Here is a 19,289-nt window from a genome sequence, read left to right as displayed (position 1 = left end):
CTTACTAATTTTTTTTTTAAGAATTACTTCGGGAAGTTTTTGGTGAAATGCTGATACCTACTTTGCCTGAACTAGATAGAGCTCAAATTGCTGGCTCCTAAACCGGTCTCTGGAAATAAACCTCATTCAGTAATTCTGTTTACATAATTTCCAAGTAAAAGACTTACTAAAACACGAATCACGCTAAAGAGGGATGTTGACATATCGTCAGCAGAAAATCAGAATTGGTGAAGATTGTCGCATGAAGGAGATGAAAGAACATATCTAATATAAAGAAGTTATGTCCAGTTGTATAAGGGAGGTTACAATCCTCCCTTTAATTTCCAGCACATCTTCAGATAATAATCCCAAGCAATTCGAAATACTGGCTGAGTTGGCCAATGGATGCTCAGAAATTTCTTGATGAACTCACTTCTACTTCTGTGAATCAGTAATGCTTTCTTTGTTCCTGTATTTTCTTTTGAATGCAAGATGTATGAGACTTAGATTGCTAAAGGTTACTGCACTTACAGCTACTTGTATGAGTTATAAAGATGTTCCAATTATATTTTTTTTCTGACATTGCTCTTATTATAAAGTTCTTTTTTTTTCAGATTTCTTTTGCGCACATCTTTTATAGCCAAGGCTAGAGGAGTTTCCATATTAATTGACCAATCTATCTGATTTGTTTATCGTAATATTGTTTCTGATACTAATGGTCGTTTTCTCATTGTTTATATGAAACTATATAATAGAATGATTGCCTTCACTAATGTTTATGGTCCTAATGTTGAAGATACGTTTTTTTTAGAACGTTTCTTTTCTTCTTTTCTTTCCTCCTTTCCTTAAATTTATATTCTTTGCTAATGGGTAGAGACTTTAATTGTTGGTTAGATCCTGTTTTGGATTGTTCATCTTCCAAAATAGCTACATTACATAAGTCAGCTTTATTCATTCACTCTTTCTTACTCAAGTGTGGCATTGTAGATGCATGGCGTTTTCTCCATCCCAACGATAAGGAATACTCCTTATACTCTCTCATCTTCATCATACATATTCAAGGATTGATTTTTTTTTTTTACTGATACACAATGGATTCCATTAATGTGTGTCTATTGTAATTTCATACTATGCTCCATTTGTCTTCTTATTTAGCTTTCCTGATTTACCTCAATTTGTCAGACACTGTTACTTTAATTCTATTTTACTATCCGATCCAGAATTTTTGAAATTTATGAAGGAACAGATTGTATTTTTCTTTGAGAACAATTCCTCCAGAAGTTTCTAGCTTAACTGTCTGGGGTTCTTTTAAGGCTTGTATTAGAGGACAACTTATCTCATATACAGTGAAAATTTAAAAAAAGGGCCAACACTGAAAGGATTGCACTCACCAATCAAATAAAGCTTTTAGACCAACAATATACCCTTACTTCAAATCAGAAGATTTTTTTTAAACGGCTTGATTTTAAAACTAAGTATGATTTCCTTTCGACTTATCCTATTGAAACAAAGATTTTGAAAAGCAAGGGTCAATTTTACATTCATGGTGATAAACTAGGTAAACTCTTGGCAAAACAGCTAAAAGGCTTAGCTGCACGATTAGTTATTACAGAGATTCACAAAGATGATGGTAATATCACCATTGACCATGTAGAAATTAATGATACATTTAAACAGTATATTTCCAATCTTTATAAATCTGACTTTCCCATCGATCGAACTCCTATGACAAATTTTCTGGAGAGTTTTGACAAATCCTACTCTTTCTTTAGATGCAAAATTGCAGTTAAAAAAACCTATTTCAGAGGAAGAGCTAACAATGGTTATTACATTGTTATAATCTGGCAAAGCACCAGGCCCTGATGGCTTTCCTGTTGAGTTCTATAAAACTTTTTCCCATTTATTGGCACCCTATTTATGCTTAGTATTTTCTGACTCTTAAATTTTGTAATTTGCCAACTATGTTTTACAATGATCTCTCTTATCCCAAAATATAATAATGATTTGTCGGCTTCCACCTCCTACATACCAATTTCTCTTTTAAATGTCAATGTTAAAATTTTGTCTAAAATCTTGATCAGTAGTTTAGAAAATATTTTGCCTCTTATTATTTCTGAGGACCAGATGGGTTTTATTAAAAAAATGTTATTCACATTTTAATATTCGCTATTTATTGAATACTATATATTCCCTTCGGTTTCTTCTTTGGAATGTGCTATTTCTTGATATGATGAAAAACCCTTTGACAGAGTTGAATGGGAATATTTATTTGCAATATTATAAAAGTTTAATTTTGGTCCCACATTTATTTTGTGTATTAAGTTATTATACTTATCCCCTGTTGTTTCTATTCTTACCAATTCTTTGAAGTGTAAATCTTTTAAACTTCATTGTGGAACCAGATAGGGTTGTCCTCTCAGTCCCTTGTTGTTTAATTTGACTTTAGAAACCTTGGCTATTGCCTTCAGAGAATCTCAGGATATTTCTGGAATTTTTAGGTGAGGATCAGTCCATAATGTTTCTCTTTAACCTGATGACCTTTTGCTTTTTGTATCTGATCCTAACTCTTCAACTTCTGCTATATTAACATTACTCCATCAATTTGGTCAGTTTTCAGGATATAAATTTACAAAAGAGTGAAAAAAAATTTAAACACTGCTTTTCCTTTTTAAGATTGCTAAAGCCAATTTATACATCTTGGTGCTTGGTGTTACATTTGTTTAAGGAAATTTTATTTACTCTGTTAAATCAGGTGACAAAATCTTTATCTCAGTGGTCTCTTCCTTTGATGTCCTTAATCAGACAAATTTATGTTATTAAGATTAATATTTTACCCAAATTTTTATATTTTTTTACATTTTAATATTCATTACATTATATTTTGGTTATATTATGATAATAAAATGGGTGACAGTTTGGGTTGATTTGGAGTTGAATTAGACTCAGAAATTTTCTATGGTTTTAATATTTGAAGCATTTTTGTCTATTCCTATTAGTAAAAAAGATTGATAATCTTGTGTCAAACACACATTTAGGATTTGGTTCCAGTTTAGAAAACATTTTGGACTCCAAAAGTTTCTTCTTTTCAGTCCTATTCCATCAAATTAGTTTTTGTCAACCTTCTTTGATGGACTCTGACTTTCAGCAATGGTTCAGATTAGGTATTAAATGTTTCTATGATTTATTTATAGATAATAATCTGGCTATATTTGAGCAACTCTCTACCAAATTTAATTTAACAAATTCTCTTTTTTTTTGGTACTTGCTGATTAGGGACTTTCTCCATTCACAACGATCTAACCTTTTTCAAGCTCCTGTTATGAATTTGATAGAAACAATCTACAACCATCTCAGAAAAGGATAATAATCTTTTGTATATGACACTATATTGAAATCAAGACAAGCTTCATTGGATAAAATTTAAAAAAGACATGCGACTAGGATCTCCATGTTTCAATTCCTGAAGATTCTTGGAACTCTATTTTAAATTGGTTAACACATCATCTCTATGTGCCCGTCATTAATGATTACATTTTAAAGTTGTGCATAGAGCTTATATATCAAAAGTTCAAATAACTTGTATTTATCCTAATATTAGCTCTTATTATGAGAGATGTTGGAATGAGGACAGTTCACTAATTTATATGCTCTGGTCTTGTTCAACCCTTGTCACATATTAGGAAGAGTTCTTCTGTATTTTATTAATAATTATTATTGTTAACCAAACACCAGATCCTTTAATACCCTTGTTTGGGATGATTGAACAGAAGGTAGTGAAATTGTCTTCATCTCAACAACAGATATTAGCCATCGCCTCTCTTATTTTGATCAGATGAAAAGATGCTGTCCCGCCCACCCATTCAATGGTTACATGATTTAATGTCATATTTAGCTTTGGAGAAAATTAGATGTACAAGTGTTTTCAATTAAAAAATTTCAAATCTTTGGGGTTCCTTTTTGAATTATTTTCATAACCTTTAATGGTAATGATAATTAAGTAATCTGATTCTCGTGGGTTTGCATTTCTTTTTATTTTTATTAGTAGTGTATTCTTTACATTAGCCATGCAACTTTGGTATGGTTTGGGGTTTGGATTATAATTTTTTTTCTTCTCTTTTCTATTTTATTTTTGAAGTAATAGTATTGCATAATGTAATTTTTTTTGTTATTGTGAGTTTGCTATGCATCAATCTCTTTTTCTGTATGTATTCTTATATGAAAATCTAATAAAAATATTGAAAAAGGAGCTGCTAGATTTGTTGAGTCCATCTCATTTAGCATGATGGGGTGTCACAGAGTACAAAGTGTTCTCAGTGGTCTATCTTCATGGGACTGCAATATGGCCAGTTAGTCACCTAACCTGAAAAATTATATCTGCAACAAGCAGACCGGTGAGAACAAGTTTATGGGTTTATTCCTCATGTCAGTTTGCTCCTTCCACAAACACAGATTTTCCAATTGTGTCCTTCAAGATATATACCGCTCAGTCAGTTGTAAGTGATTCCAAAGCACTCCTGATATGGATACTGATGCTACATCCCCCAAATTTGCATTTGCTGTTTTAATCCTTCTTCCAAGTTTCGTACAACACGGAGCACTAATTTATCAGCTGAAGGAGGATAGTATGTGATGATTAGGAGGAAGCATCCTTAATGGTATTTGACTTAACACTGCAAAATTGCAAAAAGTATGAATTCCCAGAGTTGGCCCTTCCATTACCTCTGACATGATGGATTTAGATAGATTTCCATGAGTACTCTTGTCAGGCTTTTGCTTAACTAACATGTAGATAACTCTTCAAAGCATCAGCTCCTTGACCTCTTCCTACAGTTACATCCAATTAAGATTAAATTTCCAAGTGGAAAAAGAGATATTCAACATCAGACTGCAAATGTTACTCTCCAAAACAGAACTCTCTCACTGTACCTGGATCTAAATCCTCCATTGCCACTACCATCTCAAAATGTAGCAACGCCCTTCCAAAACTTCCTAAGCATAGTTCCTCGCGCTTCAATGTGTAATGCTTGCAAAATACCTGCATCCTCAAACATCTTTCCCACTATCTTAAAATGTACCCTGGGGTTTTTTTTAATGTTAGGAGAAAATTTAAACATAATAAATGACTGAATGCCCACATAGATTAGTCTATACCAATAGAATCGGGTTTGGAAGTAAAAGTAACACAATCAAAATGCTTAGTATCAAACTATCAGTCTCACCGAGAAACTTCTGCCTCCTGCATCATGTAATTATCCTTTGATCACGAGACCAACTGTTTGAGCAAATCACTATTCCAATGATAAAATATAAATATTAATCCAAAGATTTTAAAGACATTTTTGTTACAAATTTTCTCCCCAATAGACTCAGGTATCCTCAGATTGTCATTCTGCTGAAAAAAAATGTTTACTGTTAATACAAACATAACTGTAGGAATAATAAGGATTGTGCTGCGCATGGTTAAAAGAAATGAATCAGATTAAAAATGCTGAAAAATTATTTACAATTTTAAAGATATGCACAGATTACCTGTCAATTTCATCCTGCATCTCTTCCTGTTTCTCCAGTTCATCCAGCCTGGCCCACAATTCCTTCTCAGATAATACATCTGACTTGCAGTCTCCATCACCATCACCAGCCTCCAAATCTGCCACAAAAATCTCTTTGGGTTTGCGATTTTCATTTGGCTTGTGTGCTTTTCTGTGTTTCCCTGCAAGATTTAAGCAAGCTGAACAAAACTCTAATTTTGAAGTGTCACAGGTATCCTCTTAAAAATAATGTAAATGCTTCAATACTACCATAAGAGACTAATTAGGTACCATAAATGCATCAATGATTTAAGGCTTTGACATTTTTAAGGTACCATTCTCCAAAAAAAAACTAACATGGAAGAAATTTTTTTCAGCTTTATGTTTATTTCTAACTTTGAATATCATCAAGCTGGTAAATATTGCGTTGAGCTCTAAGTATTTCATAAATAATTAAAAACTATTGTATTACCACGGATAATGATTTAAAAAAGTTATGAATACAAGTTTTAATCTGGTATTTTTGACAGAAACCATTTGTTCCTTTATTTCAGGTACTTCCATCATTTTCAATAGGGAATTTATAAAGTGGAGAAATGTCAATGCCATTACTGTAATTTCCATGCCTTCTCATAATAGTTAGAACACAGTCTATTTCTGCCTAAAACTATGAAAATGGTTCCAAAGACATGCCATAAAGTTTATTCTGTATTACAAGGAGGATATTTTTAAAGTTATTTTTAAAAAAAAGATCACCATTTTACTTTGCAAATCAGTATGTCAACTAAGATTGCTTAAATGCATTTTTTTCCGATTTGTTGTGATACTAAAGTTACATTTTTTGGTCAATAACGTAGAGTGGGATGTGGGTCAGGAAGAGAAAAATCAACTTTATAAGTACATTATTATTGTAAAGTAAAAACACAAAATGCTGGAGAGACTCAGCAGGTCAAAGCAGTGTCCTTTATGTAGCAAAGGCAGAGATACATAACTGACGTTTCAGGCTTGAGCCCTTCATCAAAGTATGAGAAAATACCAGTGAGCTACATAAAGGACACTGTTGGACCTGCTGAGTCTCTCCAGCATTGTGTTTTTACTTCAACCATGGTGTCCACAGATTTCTGTGTTTTACCTCTTATTGTTGTAATCACAGCACCATTTGGAGTCCCTGCATAAATCTCAGCCCAGCATCTCCCAAGAAGTAAACAGCAGAAATGCTAAATACCTTCAGAATTCAATGCTTTTGTTTCTAGATCTTCATTCTCAATTTCTTCATGTATTTCTACAATATCTTCCTTTTCCTAATCACAAAAGAGAGTTATATAATAAAAGTTCTGTTTGATTTATATAATCATTTTATCTGCAAATATTTGAGGAAATAAATGAGGTAGCAATATATTTTGATATTTCTCTTCAGTGATTCAAACCTGACCAAATAAATAGCTCTTCTGAAAACATTTTGCTTTTTTCTTGCCTCCCACTATGGTCACTAATTACAGTACCACATTTCAAAAATATAGAGTCCATTTTTTAAGACTGGATGTCTATTTCATATTTATAAATAAAATGTAGCAAAGTAATCAAACTAATAATACTGAGGTATGATTAATTGTAAATGACATGCAAAATATTTAGACATTGAGGACAAAACTAAACCAAGACATTAGATAACAACATTAAAAAAGTCAAACCAGATCATGAAAGGGTCTATGCATTCTGTAGTTTATCCCATAATTTTCAAAAGGGATGTTTAAATAATCTACAAATACACACAATATTATGCAGCCAATTCTAACATTCCATAAATTGGCTGCTTCAGGGCACAATAATGACCTGAAGTTTAAAATTCTGCAACATAACCTGATTCTAGCAAAGTAGTGTTTGCTTTTTTGTAAAAAAAGGTAGATTTCAGAGATTAATTTCAATGAGCTTCTATCTACCAATCAGATCAATTTCTATTTTTTGTATTCAAAAGCGAATGTTGGAGCAGTGACCCAACCAGTTAGTATACCTGCCTCTCAGCTCCAGATGTGTGGCTTTGATCCTGACCTTGGGTATTGCCAGTCTCAATGTTCTAATGCGACCATGGGGATTTGACCCAGGTACTTTGCTTCCTCCCACATACATGGTGGCAGGCTAATTGACTCACGCATATTATCCTTGGTCCAGATGGGTGTCAGAAAATTCAGGAGATATGACAGAAGGAAATGCGAGGCCAAAAAAAATACGCGTAGAATTGTTTTGGATGGGGACTTGAGAGTAGGCATGGACGCAGTGGACAGAAGGTCTTGTTTAATGGATAGAGTTTATTGTTACAGGTACAAACATTGTACAATGTGTACATAGACATCAAAATTCTAAGAAAAAAGGAACCACAAAAAAAGCAAAACAACAAGTGTAAATTAAAAAGAGTCAATAAATACAAAAAAATAATAAATATTCAGTTATCCTGGTGCAAAAAAAGTGACTTAGCAATAATGCAGATAACCCTTTAGCGGTGTCAGAACAGTCCTTGATGAGTATAACAAGGGGAGGCTCAAGGGCCTGATAGCTGTCCTTGAACTGAGAGATGTTGGGCTTCTTGCTTTTAAATTGTATGAACAAAGCTCATTATTTGCAATGTTAAATAATTAAACATTGGCTTGAAGTTACTGTGTTCGTTTATTTTCACATGGACATTAATTCCTCAAGGTCCCTCAGCTTCATCATTCACCCTGATGCATATGTAGTTACTTCATGTTCTCTAAACTACCTGATGAAATTTCATTCATGTTTCAGAGCTGCCCATTGAACATCACTGCTTACATTAAAGTATCCTGGTGTCTCCTAAAATGTAGAATATATTCAACTGAACAAGTGTAACAACACATTTATTGTTAACTGAGCCCAAACAAAAAACAGAAATATCACCTACATTAACCAATTTCTCCAAATCAGTGAAATTAATCCTAGATTCTAAATTATTCATAACTTTGTGAAGATCATCCAGTGCTTTTTGAACATCTGAAAAAGAGAAAGCATTGAATAGTAAACATTTGATTCATGAAGAAAACCTGTGATTTATTATCTATAGCAGGTTTCAAGCAGCAGGCAAAGATCCTAGCATTTTAAAAAGAGTGTAGCTCCAAGGTTTCTCTGAGTGCTACTTGCCGAATTGCACTGCACTTCAGAGAAGGTCCAGCACAATAATGACACCTCATTCAAATGATTCAAGCTGGTATTTATGCTCTAACCTGACCTGCATTCATTGAACCCATCACCATAACCTTCCATTCCATTTGAACCAATTTGTACAAAAATGTGTTATCCTATTCACCTTAACCACTCTGTGGTAGCAAGATTGATATTCTCACTGCTCTGGAAGTAAAGGTGGGCATTCTGAAATTTCTGGACAGGTCAATGTGTGACAACATATCCCCTTGTTAGGAGTTCGCAAATATATTCTCAACATCTACTTCGATCAAACCCTTTCATAATTTTAAAGACTTTATCACATCATCCTTAAGAATTTTTATTTGAAGTGAATAAATCCCAGAAGTATGCAATCTTCCTTAATGAGTATGCTATCAATTCTAACAAAATCCTGTGAACTAATTCTGCATCTTTACCAGTGTTAATGTCCTTTGCCATACAATGGAGTTCAACTATATTCTGAATGAAGTTCCAGACAAGTTGGAGGTAAATTGTTAATTTTACACAGAACAGTCAGTTGTAAAGATGGCCATTCATCCCAAAGTTTTTATAGGCTCTAACTAAATACAATCGCACTAGTCTCATTACCCTTCCTTTTCTTTTTAATTCTTTCTTTAGGCTTTTTCAGGTGCATTCTATGCTAAGAATACACCTGAAGAAGCAGAAGCAGCCCTTTAAATTGCCGTTCAGTTGGCAGTGTTTAAAGCGTAACGCTGGCCACCTGAAGGACACAGCTGCACAGGATGCAGCTCTGAGCACTCTCCGGCTCCTGCCCAGTGTCAGCTGTGATCAGCAGCCTGACCCTTTAACATCCGCTTTCAGCCAGCTGCAATCAGGCTGAGTTGAGCTGATTATCGGAGGAGTGTTATGTAGCTCGCCTCAAGAGCACCTCCTGCACATTCAGGTGACTTCAATGCAGCCACATATTGACTAAACATGCGGCTTTACATGCGGGGCAATTGGCCACCTGAAAGTACCTTTTGAGAAACTTTTCCAAACCACTTCTGAATTTGTCTCCACTCCAAGGGACTGTAAATCTGCCAGTGCATTCCAGAATCTAAATATCCACAGAGTTTAAAAAAATACCCTAATTTTAATGTTAGTACTACGTCTGCTACCTTCATCCCATATCCCAAGTTCTTGGTCTCTATGTCACCAGGAATAGTTTCTCTCTATTTACCATCATAATTTGAATGGTTCTATTAGATCCATTTGTAACTTCCATTTTTACAAGTCTTTCAACTAAATTCTCCCATGCCTGGATTAACTCTAATAGAAAATTTCTGCACTGTATTTCAAGCCTAATGAGTAAGGTGCCTAGTTAGCTGTCCTAACTCTTACTTATGAAGTGTAGAAATCATGTCACCTCCACTTTCAATAAAAAAGATGGGTTTTTTTCCCCCTCTCGGGGGCATGCAAGTCAGATTGAGGGCCTCTGACTGGTGGATTGATGTTGGGTCAACTGCTGCTTATATTGACTTGAATGACAATGTAGTTGGTTTAAGAGTTAATAATTTTGTGACTGACTGTGCCTGTAAACATTATATGAACAAATTGTAAAAGTTGCAATTTTAGAAATCTTGATGGTGCTAGCTTAATGTATCAATCCAATCTTAACTTTTTTTTAATGTACACATTGATTTCAAAACTATTTCCTGTTGAATATTTTAAAAGCCCAATCCCTGCATCTTTACATTTAATAGGCTTGTCAGTGTCATGACACGTCCTCCACTGGTGTCATGACACGTCCTCCACTGGTGTCATGACACGTCCTCCACTGGTGTCATGACACGTCCTCCACTGGTGTCATGACACGTCCTCCACTGGTGTCATGACACGTCCTCCACTGGTGTCATGACACGTCCTCCACTGGTGTCATGACACGTCCTCCACTGGTGTCATGACACGTCCTCCACTGGTGTCATGACACGTCCTCCACTGGTGTCATGACACGTCCTCCACTGGTGTCATGACACGTCCTCCACTGGTGTCATGACACGTCCTCCACTGGTGTCATGACACGTCCTCCACTGGTGTCATGACACGTCCTCCACTGGTGTCATGACACGTCCTCCACTGGTGTCATGACACGTCCTCCACTGGTGTCATGACACGTCCTCCACTGGTGTCATGACACGTCCTCCACTGGTGTCATGACACGTCCTCCACTGGTGTCATGACACGTCCTCCACTGGTGTCATGACACGTCCTCCACTGGTGTCATGACACGTCCTCCACTGGTGTCATGACACGTCCTCCACTGGTGTCATGACACGTCCTCCACTGGTGTCATGACACGTCCTCCACTGGTGTCATGACACGTCCTCCACTGGTGTCATGACACGTCCTCCACTGGTGTCATGACACGTCCTCCACTGGTGTCATGACACGTCCTCCACTGGTGTCATGACACGTCCTCCACTGGTGTCATGACACGTCCTCCACTGGTGTCATGACACGTCCTCCACTGGTGTCATGACACGTCCTCCACTGGTGTCATGACACGTCCTCCACTGGTGTCATGACACGTCCTCCACTGGTGTCATGACACGTCCTCCACTGGTGTCATGACACGTCCTCCACTGGTGTCATGACACGTCCTCCACTGGTGTTATGACACTTCCTCCCCTGGTGTTATTACACTTCCTCCACTGGTGTTATTACACTTCCTCCACAGGTGCCTTCTTGACTATACAATTATTAATTCCTTTTATTCATCATACAGTTGAACTTCATTATATGGAAAGAGACATTAACATTGAAAAAGGTACAGAAATGCTTCACAGGGTTTTTCTCGAACTGAGAGCATACTCATTAAGGAAGACTGCATACTCCAGGGATTTATTCACTTCAAATGAAAAAGCTTAAGGATGATGTGATCAAAGTTATTAAGCTGATTTCTGGGGATAGAATTTAAAAGGACGAGAGGTTATGCCAAACTTCAGTAATCAATGACGGCAGTCAATAATTATCAGAAGCTTTAACAATTATGAAAAAAATGTATAAATAATTTGCAAGGGAGAGCAAACCTAAAACAAAAGCCAGAAACATTTTAGCTCAATAAGCCTTAGCCTTAGCGAGACACAAAACATGAAACTCTTATGGCTGACGTTTTTTTTTAAAAAGGAAGGAAACCACTTGCTCTCATAGACAACTGTAAAAGCTGCTGTACTTGGAAAAACTGGAATGCTATGTTATTAGCATTTAGAGAGGAACAGACAGATGGACCGGGAACATCTAAGTTATTAAAGCATCCTGATATTCAGTAAAAGTAGAAGAAGCAGGGCAGTGATTGAGACAAACATGGACAAAGAGTTGGGTCAGAAAGAACAAAAATTGTAAAACTGATCCATTTCTTTCTTCAAGCCTGTTTCACCACTGAATAAGATTATAGGTCTGCTGCACTTCCCTGCATTTGATATTCAAGCATCCACTGATTTTTAACCCTGAATGTTGTCTACAAATTTGCCTACTGAGTTAAAGAACGCCCGACTTCTTTTGAAACCGATTCCAGTTCTAGATTCCTCAGCATCTGATCTTTCATGTTTCATTTAATTCTAGAGAATATAGGGCTTAGTCTATTCAATCTCATTCAGAGAACAATTCCCTTATCCTGACATCACTTTATAAACTTTCAAAACATTACTTCTCTAGCTCATGGAACCTTCTCACATATTCAGGGTTTTCAATAAACATGCCTTTATTTTGAGTCTCCAACCAAATAATATTCTATATCCAGAGTTTTTTTTTGTTGTCCTAGACTATTTTATTACCAGTAATGATTTTTTGTGCACACACACTGATGGGAAAATACAGGATTCCAACAAATGCTCGTGTCATTTCATTGATTGTCCCTGCCATTTTACATCAAACTCAGTTATTTCCTGCTTCCAACACAATGATGATACATGAAAAACACAAAGGATTGATTTGATTTGCTCAGTTCTAACCCATTAGTATTATTTTATTGGTATTTATCAGGTATTTGATCTGTAATTTAAGAGGCAAGAACAGTTGTCAGTTTATGACTCAATTTCATCATGTTAATTTGATAGGGAACTTCAAAATAACTTTGGTGGCACACAATGCTAGAGCGAGAACTGCTCCCCTCAACTCCAGAGACTAATTTGATCTTGACCTGTGTAGAGTTTGCACATTCTACTCGTGTCTGCAGGGCTTTCCTCCTGGTGAGTTGGCTTCCTCCCACATCTCAAAGATAGGGTTTGATAGATTAATTACCTCTAATAATTACCAAGATGAGTGGCAGAATTTCTGAGGGAGTTAATGAAAATGTGTTGAGAATTTTTAAAAAAGATTAGTGTAAACGGATGCTTAATGGTTTCTTCAATGGGATGCTTCAATGGGACAAAAAGCTTGTTTCCGTGTTGAATGTTCCTGACTATATTACTAGTACCTGTATTGGTTTATAATATCACAAATAACAAATGATGAAAAAGATTTGCCAAACCTTTCTTAAAGAAACATTTGGTGTTCTGCAACCAGAGAAAAAGTGAAAGTGCAGCACTATTGGAACTGCAGTGCATAAGTAAAATGATAAGGCAAATATTCATGAAGTCTTAAATTTTGCTCTAAGACATTAAATGTTTGCAACAATTCAGCTTTAAAAAAAACAGTTGCAGAATGGTAATGTTGCCATAGCAAAGCCAAGCCTTAAAGCTATTTCATCTTCCAAGTCTGCAAAGGTCAAACTGAGACAATTCAATAACTCAAGGATTATTTGATAATTTTCAACTGAGCATTGTTTAAAAAAAACTGAACCATGTACATGGTTGCTAAACCCTGCAAGACATGGAAAAGGTCAATCTTTTAGAATACTTTGTTTAATTGCAAAGATAATACGATACCCAAATCTAAAAACTGCTTTAGGTGGGATGCTATTGTTGCCCAGCAAGTGTTAAACTGTCTAGAAAATCAGTGAAAACAAACGGGTCGAATCCTGATGGGAAATGTCAATAGCTCATGGCAAACTTAACATCCACCTGCAATAATGCTAGGAAGCTTAGGACAAATGCGTAAGTATATTTGAAAGTGGAAATCATGAACTTCCTAAATCCAGAGTCAAGGAGCAGAAGAGCAAACTCACTGAGATTCACCAACATATGCACCAAGAAAGCTGCTCAGGGAGCATGTACCAAGTTGGACCTGGTTCAAGATCTGTAAGTCTGTTTCAGTGGCAAAATTATTTGCATTTGTTCATTTTAAACATTTTTTTTAAATGCTTCCATTTTCATACATTCGATGTACAATTGGATTGTACTATCATGTTTACTAAGAAACAGTGAAAAAAACATTGCTTTGTATGGCACCCAAGTCAAACCATACTTGAGTATAGCGGTAGTGCAATACAAAACAAAAGCACAGAAGAATGGCATGAGAAAACATTTACTTAAAACATTGCAAGGTTATCATCATTTTACCAGTGAGCAGACTATTCGAGTCTCATAATAGAAGGAAAGAAACTGCTCTTGAATCTAATGGTGCACATTTTCAAACTCATGTATTCACTGCCCAACAGGATAGAAGAGTATGGCCAGGGTGGAATGGACCCTTGGGTATCTTGGCTGCTTTCCCAAGGCAGCTGGAAATTTAGACAAAATCAATGGAGGGGAGGTTAGTTTGCATGATAACCTGAGCTCATTCATAATTTTGTTTTTCTCTCCCTTTCATATGTAGTTACCTGTATTCAATTGATTATATAATTGACATGTATTATGTATGCTTATTATGTTAAACAATAAAAATATATAAAAGAGATATAGACCAGGGCATGTGCTTCATCCTCATTTTTGTTGGTGACCAGCTCCTTCGTTTTGTTGTCATAGAGAGGTTATTATAATGATACCATGCCAACAGATTATCCATTTCCTCCTGTATTCCGTCTCATCATGACTTGATCCAGCCTACGATGGTGGTATCATTTGCAAATTTGTAGATGGAATTAGAGAAATATTTGGCCACTCGGTCATGAGTGTATGGAGTTTAGTAAAAGGTTGAATGTGCAGCCTTGCAGAGCGCAAGTGTTAAAGATTATTGAGGAGGAGCTGTTGTCACCAATCCTCACGACTTGTGATCTGCAAGTCAGGAAGTCGTGAATGCAGTTGAAGAATAGGGTCCTGGAATTTGGAGATTAGTTTGTTTGAGATGATGATGATGGAGGTAGAGCTATTATCAATAAATAGGAGCCTGACAGAAGCAACCTTGTTATCCAGGTTTTCCAGGACTGAATGCAAGGCCAGGGAGATGGTGTTTGCCATGGACAACAAATTTTCACATTCAGGAATCAGCAACAAATTTTAATATTCAACAATCTTTCCTACATCCAAGTGATGTACAATTATAACCATATGCAAAGAATGGCTCAGCTATAGTTTTCAGAACAGGTTTAATTAAAACAATTAAGAATTTTATACAGTAAATAGGAAGAATACAGTTCACTTACTCAAAGTATTCAAGTACTAAGACTTTTGTCGATTAGGAAGGAGATGAATACTTTATACACCCAGAAATTAGTAGGCATCTGGAACCTATTGCCTAAAAAGTTACTAAAGGTAGAAACCCTAATCACATTTAAAAAGTACTTGGATATACAATTTAAAAGCTCTGAGGTACAAGAGTATAAACCCAGTGACAGAAGATGGACTCAATAGTCTCCTTAGGTGTCAAAAATATTTAATGATCTGGTTGAAAAGTTAAAAGTTTGAGTATAGATTTTCTCAAGACAAAATTAATACCTACTTTCTACTGTTACAAGCTTGTTATTTTTTTTAGTGAGTGTTACTTTAGGGGTTGGAGCAGGGTGCAGTCACAGTTCACAACATTTTCAGACAGCCTCGCACCATTGGTCTAAACCATAAACAGAGTTAATGCTCTCATTTAAGAACCAAAACAATGGATTGTTCACCCAAGGAAAAGACATCTGTTGAGAGACAGGTCATATGATTATGACTTGTTTGAGGCACTTGAAGAAACAACATTGAGTATTGCTCAAACAAATCATGTGATTGAGGCATTTTAAGCAGCAAGATTGATTAATAAGTAACCAGAGATCAAGAGACAAAAATGAACTGACTTTGTGTGAAATGGACACTTCTGCTGTTTCTCCTTGTCAGGGGAAACAATGATCTACTATGACCATCGTAATGGTCATTTATGATTGACCCATATCTGGGTAAAGGAAGCAAGATCATTCTTGCATTTGGATCATGACCATTCTTATGGTCATTTCTGACCCTTGCCTGGGTTTTTGGAAGCATTGCGGAAGTCATGTTTCATTTGCCCTACGCAAGGAAGAAGGGAGTTGTATGAAAGAACATTTCTCTGGAAGCAACTCAACATGGATTCATGAGTTAAAAGCAGTCTGATGATTCTGTGTCATATCTACTTTTTAATTACTTCTGAACATCAGTTTAAAAATTCTGAGTTTCAACATCGAATTTCTAAGACTGAACTTTGGGAATTGACTTTCCAGAATTGTGCATCAATCAAACACATTTAAGTTAAGTTGTTGTAATATTAATAGTTATTAATCAATATATTGTTTTTAAAATAACACTGTCTTGGTGAATTTCTACTGCTGCTGGTCTCTGACATTACTCTACTCTTCTTCTTTGGCTTCGCTTCGCGGACGAAGATTTATGGAGGGGTAAAATGTCCACGTCAGCTGCAGGCTCGTTTGTGGCTGACAAGTCCGATGCGGGACAGGCAGACACGGTTACAGCGGTTGCAGGGGAAAATTGGTTGGTTGGGGTTGGGTGTTGGGTTTTTCCTCCTGTCTTTTGTCAGTGAGGTGGGCTCTGCGGTCTTCTTCAAAGGAGGTTGCTGCCCGCCGAACTGTGAGGCGCCAAGATGCACGGTTTGAGGCGATATCAGCCCACTGGCGGTGGTCAATGTGGCAGGCACCAAGAGATTTCTTTAGGCAGTCCTTGTACCTCTTCTTTGGTGCACCTCTGACACGATGGCCAGTGGAGAGCTCGCCATATAACACGATCTTGGGGAGGCGATGGTCCTCCATTCTGGAGACGTGACCTACCCAGCGCAGTTGGATCTTCAACAGCGTGGATTCGATGCTGTCAGCCTCTGCCATCTCGAGTACTTCGATGTTAGGGATGAAGTCGCTCCAATGAATGTTGAGGATGGAGCGGAGACAACGCTGGTGGAAGCGTTCTAGGAGCCGTAGGTGATGCCGGTAGAGGACCCATGATTCGGAGCCGAACAGGTGTGTGGGTATGACAACGACTCTGTATCCGCTTATCTTTGTGCGGTTTTTCAGTTGGTTGTTTTTCCAGACTCTTTTGTGTAGTCTTCCAAAGGCGCTATTTGCCTTGGCGAGTCTGTTGTCTATCTCGTTGTCGATCCTTGCATTTCAGGGCACAAGACCATTTAATCTTTATTTTTAAACTTTTGCATAATATTAAATATTTTTCATATGCCAAAATAACCTCATCCATCTTGCTGGTGATATTTGCAATTCCACATTTACAGTTTTAATAGAATTAAAACAACAGAGCAGAGAAATAAACTTCTCAAATAAATTCAGTTGATGCCCACCTGTGGGCCATGCTATTTTTCCAACTCAATGTTTTCCTGATCTAAGCAGCAATTCCACCCTCCCAGAGTTGTACCATTTCTCAAAGTTGTCAAACAGCCATCAGCATTCCCAACTGCTATGTAAACTCACACTCCTTCAATACCAAAGCCAGGAAACGTGAATAAGAGGGTTCAATGGAGACGAGGCGCTAAACTTCACAGTTCATCTATTTGTGCACCTACCCTAAAGTAGAGATTTTTACGTCTCCAGTAAATTTTTTAAATATTTTCAATGGCTTTAACCATGTTAAGATTTTCTTCTGTCCATGATTGAAAGCACTATAGAAACCCAAGATAATGTGTCAAGGGGTCCAAAGTTTCCATGGATATTCTGTCATTTTAATGTTTGCCTGACAGTGTGAGTGGTTTAGGTCATTTAATACTTAAGAAACAAGAAATAAGAGCAAGAGTCTCCCCCATCAAGCCTGCTCCGCCATTCAATATCTGCTCAGTCCTACCTGCCTTTTCCCATAATCCTTGTTTCTTCATTAATGATAGCTTCAACGACAGCTAGCCGATAATCATGTCTCTGCCTACATCCCCTCTTTTTAAAAAAAAACAATGGCTTGAAATTTGCTATTTTCCAATTTGCCAGGACCTGCCCAGAATCCAGAAAAATAACTCAAATAAATTAATTCACTTTTTAAATTTTGCCTGTGTTATTTACACATTAAATCCCACTCATGCATAGTCTAAAATCTCAAGCAAAAAATACTATTTTTCATCAATCTGCTTTATTGGCTCAAAGACAATCAGCTGGCCACATGCACATTTATGTATCAATGTGGTTGTTACTCAGCCTCAAGAAAAATAATTTCAACACTTGAGTGTACTTGAAGATCCAATCTGTTGATGCAAAGCCAAACAGTAACCAGTCATCACCAGTAGCTCATTGCCCAAATTGATCTAATAGTAAATTAGATTACTTTATAATTAAAACAGTCAGAAAATCAAATCCTATTCGTCAGTTATTTGCAAGAATATACTATTTGTTTTTCTCCCACATGGGAATCATGCTGTTTAAACTCCAAAATATCTGAAACTTGAGTTTGCAATGCCATTCAAAAATAACAAAATTCAGCTTTAAAATTGGCAGTAACTCACGTTTTTTCCTGTGCTCCACCAGGCCAACAGCTTGCTTTGCAGAGCACTTTGCAAACCAATTGTCACCAAGTAAAACAGTGACTTCGTTGGTATGGATTAATTGTCCTGGCATAAATGCAAGTGGGCCAAATGGCACCTGTAACAAAAACAATTATGCAATAGAAAACTTTGTTAGTGTCTATATTCTCATGAGCTAAACATGTTGTCTTCATTCACTTTGCAAACAATTGGCAATAAATTTGTATTTAAATACAAATCAAATCCCATGAGGGATCTATGCTGTAAATATAATTTGTCATAATTTCCCAATGCAAGTCAATATACAGAATATGAAAATAGCATACAATTTCCCAAAGATGTCCTTATGCCCGTCAAATTTAAGAAACAGAAAACTATGCAATCAAAATTTCAAACTTTTATTGAGCCTTAGAAAGAAATTTTAAGTACTGTCAAGGCAACTTAAGAATTTAAATTCTTTTCAAAAATCCACATCATTTTAACTATTGTTAATTATGATTGTTGTAAAAAATCCAATCATCCGGAGCTGGAAGAAAGAAACTCATTATCCTGCCAAGCCTGAGCTATAATAATACCTAATCTCCATCTCTCAACTGATCTCTGGACTAGGAAGCCACTCATTTATGCAGGGTAGATGGATAGGTGCAAGCTATGTCATTATTGTTAACATCTCAAGAGAATAAGATATTTTTGGCCACAAGGTGGATTCGAGAAAGAGAAAAAGGATATTTTAAAGTCTATCCAAGACACATCAAACAGAAAAAAATCCTCAGTGTATAAATAGGAATGCAAGGCATCTCAACATCATTTTGATCATTAGTCCATCACTTGAAAATTCAGCAAAGCAAAATCAGGTTAATG

The 19,289-nt window shown here is 36.3% G+C and overlaps 1 protein-coding gene across 2 annotated transcripts in view; it reads right to left on the bottom strand.

Annotated features, from left to right (window-relative positions):
* The window catches only part of uri1 (URI1 prefoldin like chaperone), a 56,994-nt gene that overhangs the window by 18,588 nt on the left and 19,117 nt on the right, over positions 1-19,289 (bottom strand). For both annotated transcript variants that reach the window (XM_069901715.1, XM_069901716.1), the window contains exons 4-7: positions 18,411-18,546; positions 8,422-8,510; positions 6,733-6,808; positions 5,509-5,689 (exon numbers count right to left, since the gene is read on the bottom strand). In XM_069901715.1, coding sequence (XP_069757816.1) covers positions 5,509-5,689; positions 6,733-6,808; positions 8,422-8,510; positions 18,411-18,546 — 482 coding nt within the window. The remainder of the gene's footprint in view (positions 1-5,508; positions 5,690-6,732; positions 6,809-8,421; positions 8,511-18,410; positions 18,547-19,289) is intronic.

This window comes from Narcine bancroftii, chromosome 10 (assembly GCF_036971445.1).
Source record: "Narcine bancroftii isolate sNarBan1 chromosome 10, sNarBan1.hap1, whole genome shotgun sequence".
In the NCBI taxonomy this organism is placed as follows: domain Eukaryota; kingdom Metazoa; phylum Chordata; class Chondrichthyes; order Torpediniformes; family Narcinidae; genus Narcine; species Narcine bancroftii.
Note: the sequence above shows the minus strand (reverse complement) of the source record. Positions and strands in the feature narration are given on the sequence as shown.